Source organism: Chionomys nivalis, chromosome 5 (genome assembly GCF_950005125.1).
Source record: "Chionomys nivalis chromosome 5, mChiNiv1.1, whole genome shotgun sequence".
Taxonomy (NCBI): Eukaryota; Metazoa; Chordata; class Mammalia; order Rodentia; family Cricetidae; genus Chionomys; species Chionomys nivalis.
In genome coordinates, this window is record NC_080090.1 from 11,339,269 (window position 1) to 11,355,928 (window position 16,660).

Here is a 16,660-nt window from a genome sequence, read left to right on the forward strand (position 1 = left end):
TTAGGCAAGCATGCTACCGCCTAAGCTCCAGCTCCAGTCCCGGATACAAGACCACTCCTTTTTAGAGATAGGGTCTTGTTTAACCTGCTCAGACTGGCCTTAATGCTAAGAAGCCAGGGATGAACTGCTCATCCTCCTGGCTCCAAGGGCAGGGATGAGAGGTTTGAGCCACCAGGCCTGGTTTACACCACGCTCAAGATCAAATCCAGGACGTTCTGAATGTTAGCAAACACCGTATCAGCGGAGCCACATCCCCAGCCAGGTAAAGCCTCTCCTCAGTCCAGACAGGTAAAGAATGGACTTCTGAAGCCCATGTGACTCTCACCTGCAGGCTGGTGACCACCACACCCCTTTTACAGTAAATACACTTCTCCTCTCGGAACCGGCAGTACGCACTCAGGTGCTCCTTCAGATCTTTCCGGAGCATGGCTTCCCGGCACCTCTCGTTAGGGCAGGGCACGGCTTGGAAGGAGCAGTGCTGAAGATGGTCCTGCAACAGCAACAGCAGCCTCAGAGGCAGGGCCAGTATAGGGCACAGCTGGGCAGACAGCCAAGTGCCAGTCGGGCTGGCTTCTCCCTAGCTGTCATGGAGACCCACTGCCTCTTCCTAGGACAGGGGCAGGGAGGCTGCTTAGGCTGGCACTGAAAACTAGTCTGGCTTGTTGGGAACTGGGAGAGGGATAAAGATTGAGTGGGGTGGGGTCTGGGAGGGCTTGCGGGGCAATAACATGAAGCCCGTTTAGAGAGTCCAGTGCCCTGCTCCTGTATGAAGGTGTCAGGTCGTGTGTGTTCTTCCAGCCTTTCCAGTGAGTGTGGCAGATCTTTGTGGCATTTCCGTTTCTGCTGTGTTTTTTCCCAGCCCCATTCCCAGCACTTTCTATTAGTCCCTGCACAGCAAAGGTAGGGCAATCGGAAGGGAGAGAGGGAGGGGGGAGGGAGGGAGGGACCATGCTGATTCCACAGAAGTGGGGGGATGGACTAGAACAGTTGGGGAGACAGGTAGGAAAGAAGTGGGCATGCCGACTATAGAAGGGGATACAGACTAACAATGGGGGAGACACAAGGAGAGAGAAGACAGGTTCCTGGGCAGGAGAAGGATGGTCAGGCTTTGTTTAGTCATCTAACCTGGAACGTTCTTAATCCGGGTACTAGTGAATTGAGGGCGTTCATCCAGGGCTTGTCACGCAAGACCCCAAGAACCACCTCACCACTGCCGGTTACTATGACGCTGCTGAGGAATGAGAACCCATCTCTCACGTGACACCTTCACACGGCTGCCCACTGGAGCCCACAGGCCAGATGTGGCCCCACTGCCTGTCGACCTCTGTAACCACCTCTTTTTCTGCGCTGTTGCATCCAATACCGCTATGGCTGGTTTGGTCTGAAGGGTGAGGGAGGAGGAAGTGGGAGCCATGTGGAGCCTGCATTCACTCTCCAGCTCTTTTGTTGAGGTGTCAGGTATGGTGGGGCAAAGTGAGCAAAGGTAGGTGGGTTTCTGAGGCCAAGGAGCCTGGTTTCCATAGGGAGTTCCAGGTCAGTCAGAGGTACACAGTGAGACCAGATATAGATAGATATAGATATAGAAAATGAAAAACTTCATTACATTTACTTATTTGTGAAGGGTGGGGTGCAGGTGGCATAGTGGTGTGTATGGAGATCAGAGAAAACGGGGAGGAGTTCGTCTCCTTTATGTAGGTCCAGGAGCTGAACTCGGGTCATTAGGTTGAAGCCGGCAGCTTTTCCTGACGAACCATTCCGCCTACCCTCTGGTCAGGCTCTCAGTAGAGGGGTTGAGGAACTGGGGGGGATGCCAAGCCTGCGAAGTCTGAGTCATTTTACTACTGACTCTTTTCAAATTTTATTTATTTACTTATTTACTTAATGTTTGGGTATTTTGTCTGTGTTCCAGATGGGTGCCTGATGACCAAGGAGATCAGAAGAGGGCATGAGATCCCCTGGGACTGGAGTTACAGATGGCTGGGAGCCACCATGTGGGTGCTGGGTGTTGAACGAGGGTCCTCTGGAAGAGCTGATGCTCTTAACCGCCGAGCCACCTCCCCGGCGCTACTATTAGGTCTTCACAGGAACAGTTGACCTCCTGTTCCCAAGGGAAAGCAATGGGGTAGTTTTTTCTTTCTCAGCATGAGATTAAAGTTGTTTTCTTTTGCCCTTTGTAGTAAGCAAACTGAAAACCCAGACTAACTTGTGGATAGTCCCCTGCCTCACCTGAACCGTTAACATTCACTCAGACCGGGGAGACCCTCCACCTCACCATGCAAGCAGCTGGAGACGGGAGTGAGAGAGCTCGGCAAACAGGGGAAGAATGCTGATCCTGATCCTCACAGCCTGAGCTGTGCTCTCTCCAGCTGTCTGTCGCGTGTGCAAGCCCCATTTGTTCTTCTGGCTTGGCGACAACACAGCTGGACAAGAGGCCTCATCCAGGATTTGTCACTCAGAGTGAGCGGCAACCAATGGTTGCAGAGAAAACAATACAGTTCTGTGAGCTCCCCCAGGGTGACAGAGAAAATCATCTCCACATTTATCATCTCAGTGCCCAGGGCGTGTGCACACGCGCGTATGTGAGAAAGGTGTGTGTGAGTGAGTTTCTGGAGGATTGATAAAGGGCTGAGTCACTTGACATGCATGCTACAGACTGTGTGGGTGTGAGGGGAAAATCTCAGCAGCTGCCAAGCAATTCCCTGGAAGCGGGAGGCAGCTGAGTCACCTGACACTGGGTTGATTAAGCCTGATAGGGCTGTGCCTTCCCCAGCGGGACGAAACTGTCTTCCCGGACTCCACGTCCTGTATCTGCACCTCCCTGCTGCCTGTTCACATCTCCACCTGTGCCTGACTGCAGAGCACATCCTGTGTGACCTGACCCAGGGCTATGCCATGGGTCACACGCAACAGAACAGAACTCACAGTCCACAGCACCAAGTGACAAAGTCAACGCTTGGAGGGAAGAAGGGTCATGTCTGTCCCTACCCTAGGGCCCCACAATTATGCAGCCCTGCGGGATGGTCTTTGTTTCTTTTATTTCTCTCTCTCTCTCTCTCTCTCTCTCTCTCTCTCTCTCTCTCTCTCTCTCTCTCTCCAGGCTTTCTCTGTGTAGCCCTGGCTGTCCTAGAACTTGCTCTGTAGACCAGGCTAGTCTTGAGCTCACAGTGCTTCTGCCTCCCAAGTGCTGGGAGTGTTCTTTTAGCCTGTTGAGTCCCGCACCTTCTTCTTGACTCAACGATCCCGTAATTTGGGCTCCCTTCATGCTCTGGTTACACCTTCAGTCTTGGTGCTCACGGTACCGCTAGACTGGGAACAGTATGAGAGAAACTCAGGGAGCCCTTTACAGGGTTCAACCAGGTCCCATCACACAAAGGCCAAGTCACTAGAAGGAGGCATAGACAACACTGGTCACAAGTGATACCGACCTGGAACCTTCCCAGAATGATCCTGGCGTCACACCCCGGGGCATTTCTGCAGTAGACCTGTAAATTGAGGACCTCCCTCTTGCAGCAGTTGTCTCTGAACACCTGAAACACAGATGCGGTTAGTCTCCCTCACACCGTCCAGTACACCTGAAATACAGACATGGTCTCTCTCACACCGTCCAGTGCACCTGAAATACAGACATGGTCAGTCTCCCTCACACCATCCAGTACACCTGAAATGCAGACACGATCTTTCTCACACCGTCCAGTGCACCTGAAATACAGACACGGTCTCTCTCACACCGTCCAGTACACCTGAAATACAGACACAGTCAGTCTCCCTCACACCGTCCAGTACACCTGAAATACAGACACAGTCAGTCTCACACCGTCCACTACACCTGAAATGCAGACACAGTCAGTCTTGTACCATCCAGTATGCCACAGAGGCGCAAAGAAAGCCATGGTGACATTGGTCTTCAAGTCTGCCTCAGAAGCAGACGGAAAGTTCCAGGCAGTGGCTGAAACGGAAATGTCACAAGACCATATTGAAAGTCAAGGCTGCCTCAGACACACACTTCTAGGGAGTCATATAACTCAGTGCTCAACACCACAGACTGCAGCCAGGGGAAGCACAGGCTGAGCTTGACCCTACACAGTCAAAAGTCAAGAGGGGCTGAGGCCAAGGGTAGAGTGCTGTTTCCCATTCTGGCGTGTCAGTGCCCCTGAAGCTGTGCTGGTTGGTTATTTCGCACAAACTGTGTATTGGTATGCTTCCTCTACAAGGTCAGAGGGTAAATACTGTTAGCTGGGCAGGCCACGTGGCAGCCATCCCTGAACTCGTTCCAGATTGCCCTGCCTCTGCCTCAACTCTGATATTGACAAGATTCACACAAGTAGTCACAGCTGTGCTCCAATAGAACACTTATGGAACCAAAAGTCAAGCAGCATATAATTTTCATGTGTCACGGAACACGATTCTTTGATTTTGAATTTTGAGATGACTTATTTATTTGTATACATGTATGCGCCTGCGTGAGTTTGCAAGCGCCATGTGCATGAAACTACCTCCAGAGGCCAGAAGAGGGTGTTCGAGCCCCTGGAACTGGAGTGACAGACCCTTGGGACCTGTTGTGCCATGTGGGTGCTGGGAACCGAACCCCGGTCATCCGCAAGAACTGCAGGTGCTCTTAACAGCTGGACCGTCACTCAAGCCCCCTTGGTTTTTTTTAAAAAATAAGTTATTTTAAAATAGTTTAAGACTCATAAGAGGTTGCAAAAATAGCATAGTTTTTGTGTCTCTTTTTTTCATGAATGTTAAGAATGTGAAAGCCATTCTCTTAGCTCAAAGGCAAAACTGGCAGAACTTGCCCCAAGGTCGTAGTATGCCTGTCCCTGCCCTGCCCTAATGGGAGCACACAGACACACACACACACACAGACACTCACACACACGAGTTCTTGGCCCTCTGGAAGGCAAGTACTGGGAAGGGGCTGGTGAATCAGACCAGCTGCTCAGGGAAAACTTCAGGAGGAGGCAGAGTTTGAGTTCCTGAAACACAGGGAGAAAAGAAAATGGGACTGAAGAGACATTTTCAGGGAGAAAATCTCCATGACCCTGAGTTAGATGAGGGTTTCTTTGGCACAGCAAAAGGACAAGAAACAAAACCAAAAGGGCAATCGACAACAACAATTGTGTTGGTTAGTTTTTTTGTCAACTTGACACAAAGCAGAGTCACCTGGAAAGAGGGAATCTTAACTGGAGAACTGCCCAGGTTAGAGAGGCATGTGGCCATGTCTGTGAGCCATTTTCTTAACTGTCAGTTGATGTGGGAAGGCCCAGCCCACTGTGGGCAGTGCCACCCCTGTGCAGATGGCCTGGACTGGGTAAGAAAGGCGGCTGAGAAAGCCAGGGGAAGCAGCCAGGAGGCAGTGTCATTCCCTGTTTTTTTGTGGCCCAAGAGCTGCAGGATTGATGGGGTTGAGAGCAGCTGTGGCCTGGCATCTCTGAAGAGAGGGCAGGAGGCGTCGGCCTCCGTAGCAGAGGAGCCGCGAGCACACTGGAGACGCCAGGACCCTGGGGAGAGGACCAAGGGCAATGGCAGGTTTCTGGGCCTCTTGGACAAGCTGTGGGTCATGGGTAGCAGAGCCAGAGAAGCATCACTGCCCACGCCCTCCCTAGCACAGAAAACGGTGAGTCCTGATGTCAGACGCTGAACCTTTTATAATGTTGGAATTCGGTTATGCTTTGATCTGACTATAACTGCTTCCTGGTTTTCCCTCTTGGAATAAGAAATATTTAACTTTTTTTTTTTAAGCAGGAGCCCACAGGTTTTATTTGTTTTTGTTTTGTTTTATTTTTCAAGACAGGGTTTCTCTGTGTAGTCCTTGCGCTTGAGGCCAGGCTGGCTTTGAACTCGCCTGCCTCTGCCTCCCAAGTGCTAGGATTAAAGGTGTGTGCCACCACCGCCTGGCTAGGAGCCCACAGTTAAGAGACTTGGTGCTTTAAAAAGATGTTAATTTGTTTGTTATCAGTATTAACATAATCTTGGGGACAAAAAAGAAGGGAACTGTTGTGTTTAATAGTGATGTATCTGTGTCAAACTGACAAGGGGCAATTGAGCTGGTTAAGGTCACCCAGAAGAGGGAGCCTCAACTGAAGAACCTGTCTGTAGGCAAGTGTGTGCATCATGTTCTTGACTGATGATTGATGTGCAAGGACCCAGCTCACGAATATTCACAATAGTGTTATTATTCATAGCTGTCCAAAAGGTAGACGCACACAAATGTCCACCAGCTGCTGACAGAGAAACCACATGTGGCACAGCATACACCAGATAGTGCACAGCAGTAAAGGGAGCTAAGGCTAACACAGCCAGCCATGTGGATGAACCCTGGAAACCCGTTGAGAGGCGGAGCTCGGACAGAAAAGGCAGGATTCCACTTATGTGAAACATCCACGAACACAGCTAAATCACGGCAGAAACTAGATTGTGGTTTTCGCGGGCTAGAGAGGTTGGGAAGGTGAGGGATGATGGATGTGGGATTTCTTCTCGAGGGTCATTACACATCACAATGGCTACATGACTCTGAACACGTGAAGACCCATCGAACCAGACATCTGAAAGGTAAACTCTATGATATATGAACTATATTAATAAAGCTGTTGCTAAACAGAACAGTACACAACATTATATCTTAGGAATTAGCCAGAGCGGAGGTGAACCCCAGCAAACATGTTCTACCTTTCCCAGCAGCTTGGTGTGGCTGAAGCTAGTGTAGAAAGGTGGTGAGACCTGGGTGTGGAGTGTTCAGCAAAACCCACTCATGCTCCAAACAGAAAGGAGGAGAGTGTGACCTGACCCACAGCAGAGGACTGTGGGCAATGAGCTGGGTTCCCAGATACTGTCCTGTTCCAACCTGGATGTCACCCTGAATGAAGGTGTCTTCTCCAACACCCAAGCCAAATCAGTGCCCTACTCACCTCCTGGGGCTTGATGACCTCCTTGTCCACAGGGCAGATGGGCACTGCGTTCAGCTCTCTGAGGGGGAAGCGAAGATGAGGTGAAGGTAAGTGTTTAATCTTCACATGTTCTTCCAAGACCATCTAGGCACCGAGCTGCCCATTAGCCCTGTGTGCCCCGTTTCTGTATTGGCCCAAGCTGAGCACTCTTCCCAGGGACAGCCTTGCACTCTACTTCAGCAACGTCACAGTCTTACAGCCTTCCTACCGGCAGCATGCCACCAAAAACAAGCCCCCCAGATGGTGTTGATAGCCCATCCCTGTCCAGCATGCTGTACTATAGCCTGCCTCCTTAGATGGGGACATACTAGACAACAGACATCAGACCCACACTGCCTGTGGTTCTGCACCTTCAGAACCTGAAGCAGCCCGGATACACAGGTACTAAGGGTGCAGACCCATGGAGGGAGTGAGGACATGCCCTGTATCCCTGGAGAAGTATGGTGGGCACATCTACAGAGTCCCCAAAGTCTGCTTCCATGCCTCTCCTGGCTGCCAACAAGTGGCGTGACCTAGGTTGCTATGGTTTTGATGTTGAGGGTCTCCCCAGCCCCATGTGTTAAATAATGGTGTGGTCCCAGGGATGGTGTTGTTGGAATGCCTTAGTGATGGAAGAGTTAATTTCATTGGTTAAATAAAGAAACTGCCTTAGCCCTTTAATAGGACAGAAAATTAGGTAGGCGGAGTAGACAGAACAGAATGCTGGGAGAAAGAAGCTGAGTCAGGCAGTAGCCATGATTCTCCCACTCCAGACAGACGCAGGTTAAGATCTTTCCTGGTAAGCCAGCTCGTGGTACTACGCAGAATATTAGAAATGGGTTAGATCAATATGTAAGAGCTAGCCAATAAGAGGCTGGAAATAATGGGCCAGGCAGTGATTAAAAGAATACAGTTTCCGTGCAATTATTTCGGGGCATAAGCTAGTCGTGTGGGCAGCCGGGTGGCGGAACACAGCCCCGCCGCTCCTATTACTACACCTTAGCTCTGGAATCACCGAAGAAACCGGCATCTGGGTGGATTCTTTCCAGGAAAGATTCCCTGCGAGGGGAAGCCCTTCCTTTGGAGAGGGCAGCACCTTCCTGCCTAGGGTGGTGCTGTTGGGATGCTTTAGCTCTGGAATCACCAAAGAGACCCACATCTGGGCCGATTCTTTCCAGGAAAGATTCTCTGAGAGAGGAAGCCCTTCCCTTAGCGAGGGCAGTGCCTTCCCGCCCAGATGTGAAGCTTCCCAGGGAAAGCAGCAGCGAGCGCCTGCTGTCGCTTCTTCCTGCTCTGTTGTGCAGCTCTCACTGCTGCCACTGTCCTTCAAAGGCCTCAGCTCCCAGCTTCTTCAGCTCCCAAGGTGTCCTGGAGACCAGCGGCTCTCCAGGAACTCTCCAGGCCTTCTGAGTCTGTCTAGGGATGCTGTGGCATCCAGCCTGGTGTACTAAGCCCCTGCCAGGTTCTCAGCCCTTCCACATGCAAGCAGACACTGTGGGATGGCCCAGACTGCAGTGTGAAAGCCCTTCCAATAACCCTCCATGGGTTCTGTTCCCCTGGGGAACCTAATACACGCTGGAGCTCTGGAGAGGTGGAGCCTGGTGGGGGCCCATAAGGGTGTGCCCGTGAAGGAGATAGAGGGACCATGTGCCTTCCTCTCCCTCTCTTTTCCTTCCTGGGTGACAGAGGTCGCTGGTTTGACTCCAGCATGTTGTCCCGCTATGACATGCCTGCTTCATTTCCAAAGCAATGTGCCTGCCAATCACGAACTGTCCCCCTCAAAGCTGTGAGCCTAAACATACCCTTCCTGAGCTAATTACCTTGAACATTTTGATAGAGTGAGTTACTGCGAGCTTTCCAGCTGCCTTGGCGGTGGACTGCCCTATGGCAGTCTGGTCTCTTATAGACACGACAGTCTGCTAGCGCATAGTCATCAGGGCATCGTGAGCCCTAAACAGACAGCTTGGTGACAGACTGTGTCTGCAGGAGAGGTGCAGGGTGAATGTCCATGGAGGCATGGCAAGCAAAGAGGATTACACTTTGGTTCTCGGCCAGGAGCCTGGGAGAGCCTCTCTCAAGTCACAACAACTCCCCTAACCTCAATTACAGCCCTGCTGGCCACGGCAAGCTCAGACACCAGGAACAACTCCAGCTGTCTGGTCAGCTGCGGTTAGAGTTGCAGGCCCTGTCCACTCACCTCAGAGACAGGATACAGTGCTGGCAGAAGCGGTGCCCACAGCCTGTCTGGTGGGGGTTGTGAAGCACCGAGCGGCAGAAGGCACATTTGTAGCGTTCTTCCAGCTGCTCCACAAACTGGTAGTCTGTGTCGGGCTCAAAGTCCAAGGAAATGGAGTTGCCGGAATTCTGGCGGATGAAGGCACAGGGGACAGCTCCTTGTTCCTCGGATTGGGACATTCTGGGGAGTCAGAGAGGCGGAGCACTTCAGTGTGAAATAACAACCCGAATGATAGCAGCCACCGTGTGTGTGGGTCATAACTAGCAATCACTATATTCATTACGCAGGATTCTAACAACTTCCTGCCACAAGGGGGCACTTGTGAGGGTGCAGATGGCTGTTAGCTAGGCTGTGTGATGGCCCCTCCTGACTGGACTGATAATCACCTTGAAGGCCTTTGCACGGGGATTATCTGAGAGAGAAGGACACGCTGAACGTGGGTAGCACCATCACATAGATTGTGGTCCTGGGCCAGATAAAAAGGAGAAAGCCAGCTGAGCTTGGATTTCCCTTCTCTGCTTTCAAATCCATAGAGATGTGTGTGAGTAGTCAGGCTCCCACCACGGTAGCCACGCCTCCCCGCTGCTGGGCCTCGCCTGTCGTGATTTGCTGTATCCCTTGTCTTAGGCTTTTTTATTGCTGTGAAGAGACACCATAAGCATGGCAACTCTTATAAAGAAAACATTTAGTTGAGGTAGCTCGCTTACAGTTTCAGAGGTTCAGTCCATTATGATCATGAAGGGGAACATGGTGGCATGCAGACAGACTTGGTGCTGGAGCTGAGAGTGCTACATTTTCAGGCAGCAGGAAGTCGACTGACTCGCTGGACAGTATCCTGAGCATAGGAAACCTCAAAGCCCGCCCCCACAGTGACAACTTCCTCCAACAAGGCCACACCCATTCTGGCAAGGCCACACCTCCTAATAGTGCCATTCCCTATGAGATTATGGGAGCCAAATACTTCAGACTAACTACCACCTCCTCAAAGCACAGACCAAATGAAGCCTTTCTCTCTTGAGTTGTCTCTTTGGGTATTTGGCCACAGCAACGAGCAATGTCACAACTACATTTACACAAATAGCTCTTCGTCCATCAGCCCTTTACAGGACACCAAACAGTATGGTCGGTTGGGCCAGAAGCTGCACAGAACACATCCACCCAGGCGTTAAATGCACGATACGCAAGCGGTGAAACTGTGTTCCCAAGACTGAGAGAATCAGAAAGGAGCTAAGACCTCCCAGGAGAGTCTCGCACCGCACACTTGCCACCCATCTCAGCCTCTCACTTTCTTCCTCTCTCTCCATCCGCCACTGCAGTCAAGCAAATGCGTATGTCTCCCTAGGAGTCCTCTGTGGAGAAACTCATCTCCAAGCTGATGGTATCTGGAGGTGCGGCATTTGAGAGGATGAAGTCCCCGTATATGAGGCTAGCGCCCTCCTAGAGAGCATCCAGAAAGCTCCCTCTCCCCCTTTCCTCCTACAACAATTCAAGGGAAGCCTCACCAGATCTGAGCGTGCTGGACAGCGCTAGCACCCTGTCTAGACGCCCACCCCCAGACCACGGGAAACATGTGGCTGAAGAGTCGCCAGGGTTACTACACCTGTCACCCATAGCACCAGGACAGCACCAAATCAAATCACGTCCCCTCCAAACTAAGATCCCGTTAACCATTTTCTCCTCTACCCATTCTCTAAGCTGCACACCAGGATATTTCCAGGGCTACTATGGTTCAGTTCTGGCTTCTCCTAGCTCTGATAAAAATGTCTTCAATGAAAGTTGGGCAGTGGTGGTGCATGCCTTTAATCCCAGCACTCAGGAGGTAGAAGCAAGCAAATCTTTGTGAGTTTGAGGCCAGTTGGTATGGGAGGTCCTGTCTATGTGTTGCTTTTATTGGTTAATGAATAAAGAACTGGCTTGGCCTATAGCATCGGAGGAGGAAGGCTGAGTCAGAGAGAAGCTATGGAGTCACTGGAGATAGACACTGGGAACTTTTGCTGGTAAGCCACAGCCACATGGCGATACACAGATGAATAGAAATGGGTTAAATTAATATGTAAGAGTTAGCCATTAAGAAGCTAGAGATAATGGGCCAAACAGTTATTTAAATAATACAGCTTCTATGTGATTATTTTGGGGCTCAGCGGCTAGGACAAACAAACGGCCCCCTCCCAGTCAGTCTAGTCTACAAAGTGAGTTCCAGGACAGCCAGGACTGTTACACAGAGAAACCCTGTCTACAGGACAACCTCCCTGCCAAGCCTTGGAAATACTCAGGTCCTCTCTTGTCTTTGTCTACACTCCAGCCACACAGAATTCTTCTAGTTCTTCAGATTCACGAGCTTGCTTCTACCATGGGGCCTGTGCACTGCTGCTCTCTCTGCCTGGGGCGGGTCCCTACCTGTGCACCGCTGCTCTCTCTGCCTGGGGCGGGTCCCTACCTGTGCACCGCTGCTCTCTCTGCCTGGGGCAGGTCCCTAACGTGGAGTGCGGCTCTCTAGAGTCTCATGGCTATGGCTGTCTCCCATCAGAGCAACAGCCACTAGCTACAAGAGACCCTCACAAGACTGGGGCCACTGACATTTCCCCGACTACAGGAGGGCTCACTAGGTATAGGAGGCTGATCCGAAGGGCTCATTAGAGGTTCAGGAGGTGGTGGACGAGGCCCTGCCCTTTCCTGAGGTAAGTGGTGAAGGATTGCCAGTGTGGAGGGGGAGATTCTGGCTATGTAGCGGCTCATAGGGTGTCTACACTCCTGCAGGCTGCACGTTACCCATACCCTTGTCAGTAACCCCAGGTAAATTCATTGGTTCACCAAGCTAGACTGGTCTGTCACTGGACCGCCTGGGATCATCCATCCCTTCCAGGCTCCTCTCTTTCAGAAGCACACGCTTGGGCTTGTTCCCTTTAGGGGGCCTTTTAGATCCCTCCTAGTCTTACAGCTGAAGGCAGACAGAACCCTCCATCTGGCACGCACGTGGCCTTGTGATGGTACTGTGAAAGGCGGGTAAGAGGAAGTCTATCACTATATAATCCTTTCCAGTTTTTCAGTGGGTGCATTACCACTGAAATAAAATAAACACCTAAAGCTAAACAGAATATGGACTAAGTTCGGTCACCAGGTTCCTTTCCATAGCAACCCCTAGCCTGAGAATAAACGTACATTACTGATGTCTGTGTCCCTCAGGGATACAGCCAACATCTGTTCTTGCTCGGCTCCGCATCCCACCCCTTGGACTGTAGCTGTGGGGACTAGGTCCGTGTTGACACTGTGATTCTGAACGGATTTTTAGGAGGGAATTGCGTTGGTGCTGGCCTCAGTGCAGTGATTTTAAATGCGTGTGCATGTGTGTGTTGTGTGTGCATGTGTGTGTGTGCGTGCATGTGTGCACGCAAGCCTTATTCCTACTTTTGAAAATGTAGTAAAACTGCCTACCCCATCTGTGAGTGCACACATTCGGGGCCTTATGAGAATGCCTGGCTCTCAGGTAAGGAGCAGCAGTGATTCAAGCCCTGCTGTGGTCATGGTTTTCAGAGTCCAGCAGATGGTTAAACACGGGACCTTCTACGTGGGCGGGTCAGGAAGGCTTGGCCTGCAGACTCACTCTGACGGGTCATCCAGGCCTAGCAGCAGCTGTGTGACCCTGCCAAGCAGGGCAAGAGGTGAGTGGTCTCTGCTGTGGGCATCTGCCAGCCTTTCTGTCTCGCGTCTTCTTCCCACTGCAGTCCTGACTCAGTTTTCCTGTGACCCTAACGTCAGTCTAACATAAAATCTGTTTTCAGTAAAAGGAGGAAGCCCTAGACTTCCTATCTGTGTGGGTCTCTCTCTTTTGACTTCTGCTATATTTGAGATTAAAATAGAGGAATTTAAAAACATTTCATTAATTAAAAAAATTTTAATTTATTTTACGTGCACTGGTGTTTTGCCTGCATGTGTGTCTGTGTGAGGGTGTAAGATCCTCTGGACCTGGAGTTACAGAGCTGCCATGTGGATGCTGGGAACTGAACATGGGTCCCTTGGAAGAGCAACCAGTGCTCTTAATTGCTGAGCCATCTCTCCAGTCCTTCATTAATTCATTTTAACACAAGCCAATCATATGCTACCATAATTAATTTTTAATGAAAAATCAACGAGTCACAGTGTTTAACATTTGTCGTCCGTCTTCATATCATGCTCCACAGGACACAGTCAAACCCCCACGTGGGCACTACAGCATCCTGCCTCGGAGAAACTTCTGGAAAACACCCCTGTGTGTTTGTGAAGGGGGAGCTGAAGTGGCCAACGATACGGTTTATTTGCAGGTGCAGAGCCTCTAAACAGGAATCAGACAGCCCAAGGCAGGGAGAAGCCACACCAGGGTTCTCCCACTGCGGCCAAAGCCAGAAGCCACCGGGCTCTCCTACCTAATTCACCAGAAGCTGGCAAGTACCAGCAATGCTTTGCCAGTAGAAGCTGCTTGGGCACCACGGGGTCCCTGGAACTCATTTTGGGAAACACATTTGGTTTGGCTGCTGAGCCTGTGGCTTGCAGGGCTAGCAGTTCTATCCGTCATGGACACTCTCTTGCTCCTGGTGAACAGAGAGCTCTCGTGTGATTGTGTGTTTCCTAGACCTAATCCAAACGCCTTTGCCTGTGCCCGTGAGCCCTGAACACTCCTGAGTCTACTGGGGTCCAGCCATGGCTTTTCTCTCACTACTGTTCCAAATTCAGAGTGCTTGTTCAGTTGTCAGGGATTCTGAGAGTGCAGGACAGAGTTCCTATACAGGAAAGGGAGTGGGGTGTGTCCCGAGGTGGCTCCACCCACTTGGCTCACCCACAGGAAAAGCCCAACAGATTAGGCTGGTGTCTGCTGGCCCTAACAGGCTCTCTAGTTAACTAGATGCTTCCACGTGGTAATGGGGGATACGTAAGTACCCACCATGTTCAAACCTTCCCCTCAGCGTTACAAGAGTCACGTAACAGGACTGGAAAAGGAGTCCAGTTCTGACCAGAAGGGAAGAAGCCATCAATCACCATGGAGTATGAGAGCCTTTGTGCTCCCAACAGCAGCTATTCTGCCAGCAACGGAGCGGACAGATCGCTGGAGAGTTACAGTTCATGCCAAGAAAGGAAAGAGACTGCTGCCATCTGCTCTCTAAAAACTCAGAGTTCTTTTACCCCCCTTCATTTGTAAACAAATGTATCCTTTTTGGAATTCAAGAATTCCTAAGGATAGCCAAGAATATCACATTTTAAGTACTTTAAAAAAAAAAAGATTTTAGAGTGTGTGTGTGCATGCATGTCAGATTCCCTGGAGCTGGGGTCACAGGAGCTTGTGAGCTTCTAGATGTACGAAATGGACTGAGCACAGCTCAGGAGTAGCATTCTTTAGCCTCCAAACCATCTCTCTAGGTCCCAACAATCTAAGGTCTTGTTCACCTTGTTATTTTGTTCTAACTCATTTTTAGGAGACACAAATAGTCTCAGATGTGGAAGCTGTGAACATTTAGCTTTCTGCAAATGTCACTTGTCTTAGTCTCATATTTAACAAGGTAGGATGGTCCTTGCTTGTCTGCCCACACCGCCTCCCGTGTCCTAACATCCTGTTTGGATTCATAAGTGTTTGGAGAACTTGGGAATGTCTTCAGACATTGTGTTTCTAGAACAAGCCCAAGTGGGTTCCAAGCTCTGGTTCCTGGGGGAGATTCGGGACCTAGAACTAAAACGCAGAGAGAAACAAACACAGAACCAGTAACTGGGCACTGTCTGCCCCACTCCTTCCTAGCTATGAAGCTCCGAGAGAGACCCGTCCATCTCTACCCTGGCGGACGGCTCATCCACTGATTCCTACGTAGACACAGCAGGCACTGCCCCCACGTCAGGTCCTGAGATAGCCAGTTGTCCTCGAGGTCCAACAAGGGTAGGATTCTGACAGAAAATGGCAAGTTACAATATTCAGTGACAAGTGCCACCAAAAGGGACTCTGATGAAGGATTAATGGAGCCTGGATGAAGCCTAGGAAAGTCTACCAAAGTGCCTCTGCTGAGCTCACAAAGAAAGCAGCTTAGCTGGACTGAAGGAGGCGTTTTATGGATGACAAACATAAAGGAATTTCCCAGAGGGCATCGTACAAGTTCTAGATTGGCTAATAATAAACTATATCCAGTGTGAAATGAAAGCAATGGGCCAGCTGTTTGCTGCTTGCTGAAAGCCAGCCTCTATTCTGATCGTCTAGGCTGGGGTCTGCACCAGGAGATGGGGTGATCGTCTAGGCTGAGGTCTGCACCAGGAGGTGGGGTAATATGTCCACTACTCTTGTTAGGCTGAGGTCGCACAAGGAGGTGGGGTGATCGTCTAGGCTGGGGTCTGTACCAGGAGGTGGGATGATCGTCTAGGCTGAGGTCTGCACCAGGAGGTGGGGTGATCCGTCCTCTACTCTTGCTATTCTGGGGTCTGCACCAGGAAGTGGAATGATCCGCCCATACTCTTCTATGCTGGGGTCTATATTAGGAGGTGGGGTGACAGCTGGCACCACAGACTTTTTCTTGGAAGGAGAATGAGGTGAGATGATAGAGCAACACCTTGGTGTGACCTCATCTGCTGGTTCTTACCACTGCCAGACAGCCCTTCTCCACAGCGAGTTCTCGCTAGACTGGTTCAGCAGGGTCCCAGATGATAATCATGCCCCTGGTACTTTCAGCCCTAGAGGGCGTGGCCTCCGCTGTGGACTGCCTCATCTCCCAGGAGCCTCATTCTGGGTCTGCTTGGCTTCTCAGGCTGCCCAGTTTTCTGTCACCTGTGTACTTATTACTACATAACTGAGCTCGCTGTCAGAAAAGGCTCTGAAAGTCGCTGAGATACTAGTGTGGAGACAGAGGAGCCTGTGTGGATGCCACAAGGATGTTCGCACCTTGTCTCTGGTTTTCATCTTGTTGTATGTGGAGGACGGCTGGCTGGGAGCTGTGGGAAGAGACTACTTCAGGGGAGCACACGAGTGCAGGACAGCCCCTTTATTTGTTATAGCACAAACAAACATCACCACAGCTGCCCAGCCCTGCTGAGTTGAGGCAGAGCCCTCATCCGGGAAGCATTTCTGAGATTACATGCCTAGGTCAGAAGGAGATTTGAGAAGAGAACGAGAGAGAGAGGCTAGATGAGGACAAGGCCTCAGCTCCAGGAAAAAAACAATAACTGGGGGCAGAGGCACAGGAGGAGAAGGAAGCCAAGGGTGTGGGCAGGAGATCTTCCAGGGCCGGCTGCCTTCCAGACCATCTGGGCGGGATGTGTGAGCTGAGTCAAACCAGCACACTTAGCACATTTCTCATAGCAGAGCAAGCCAGATAATTTATCATCTGACGACAGTCATCAGGGCTGTGGAGATGGTAAAGGGCTTGCTTTGCAAGCTTCAAGACCTGAGTTTGATCCCCTGCACCCACGTGTAGAAGTCAGGCAGGGCCAGGGAGATGGGACGGGAGGACCCTGGGGCTCACTGGCCAGCCAGCCTAGACTAGTTCCAGGTCAG

At 50.9% G+C, this 16,660-nt stretch overlaps 1 protein-coding gene across 2 annotated transcripts in view; it reads right to left on the reverse strand.

The window, feature by feature from the left end:
• Positions 1 to 16,660, reverse strand: part of Traf5 (TNF receptor associated factor 5) — a 42,318-nt gene that overhangs the window by 13,066 nt on the left and 12,592 nt on the right. For both annotated transcript variants that reach the window (XM_057769841.1, XM_057769842.1), the window contains exons 2-5: positions 9,124 to 9,342; positions 6,909 to 6,966; positions 3,426 to 3,527; positions 326 to 490 (exon numbers count right to left, since the gene is read on the reverse strand). In XM_057769841.1, the coding sequence (XP_057625824.1) occupies positions 326 to 490; positions 3,426 to 3,527; positions 6,909 to 6,966; positions 9,124 to 9,342 (544 nt within the window). The remainder of the gene's footprint in view (positions 1 to 325; positions 491 to 3,425; positions 3,528 to 6,908; positions 6,967 to 9,123; positions 9,343 to 16,660) is intronic.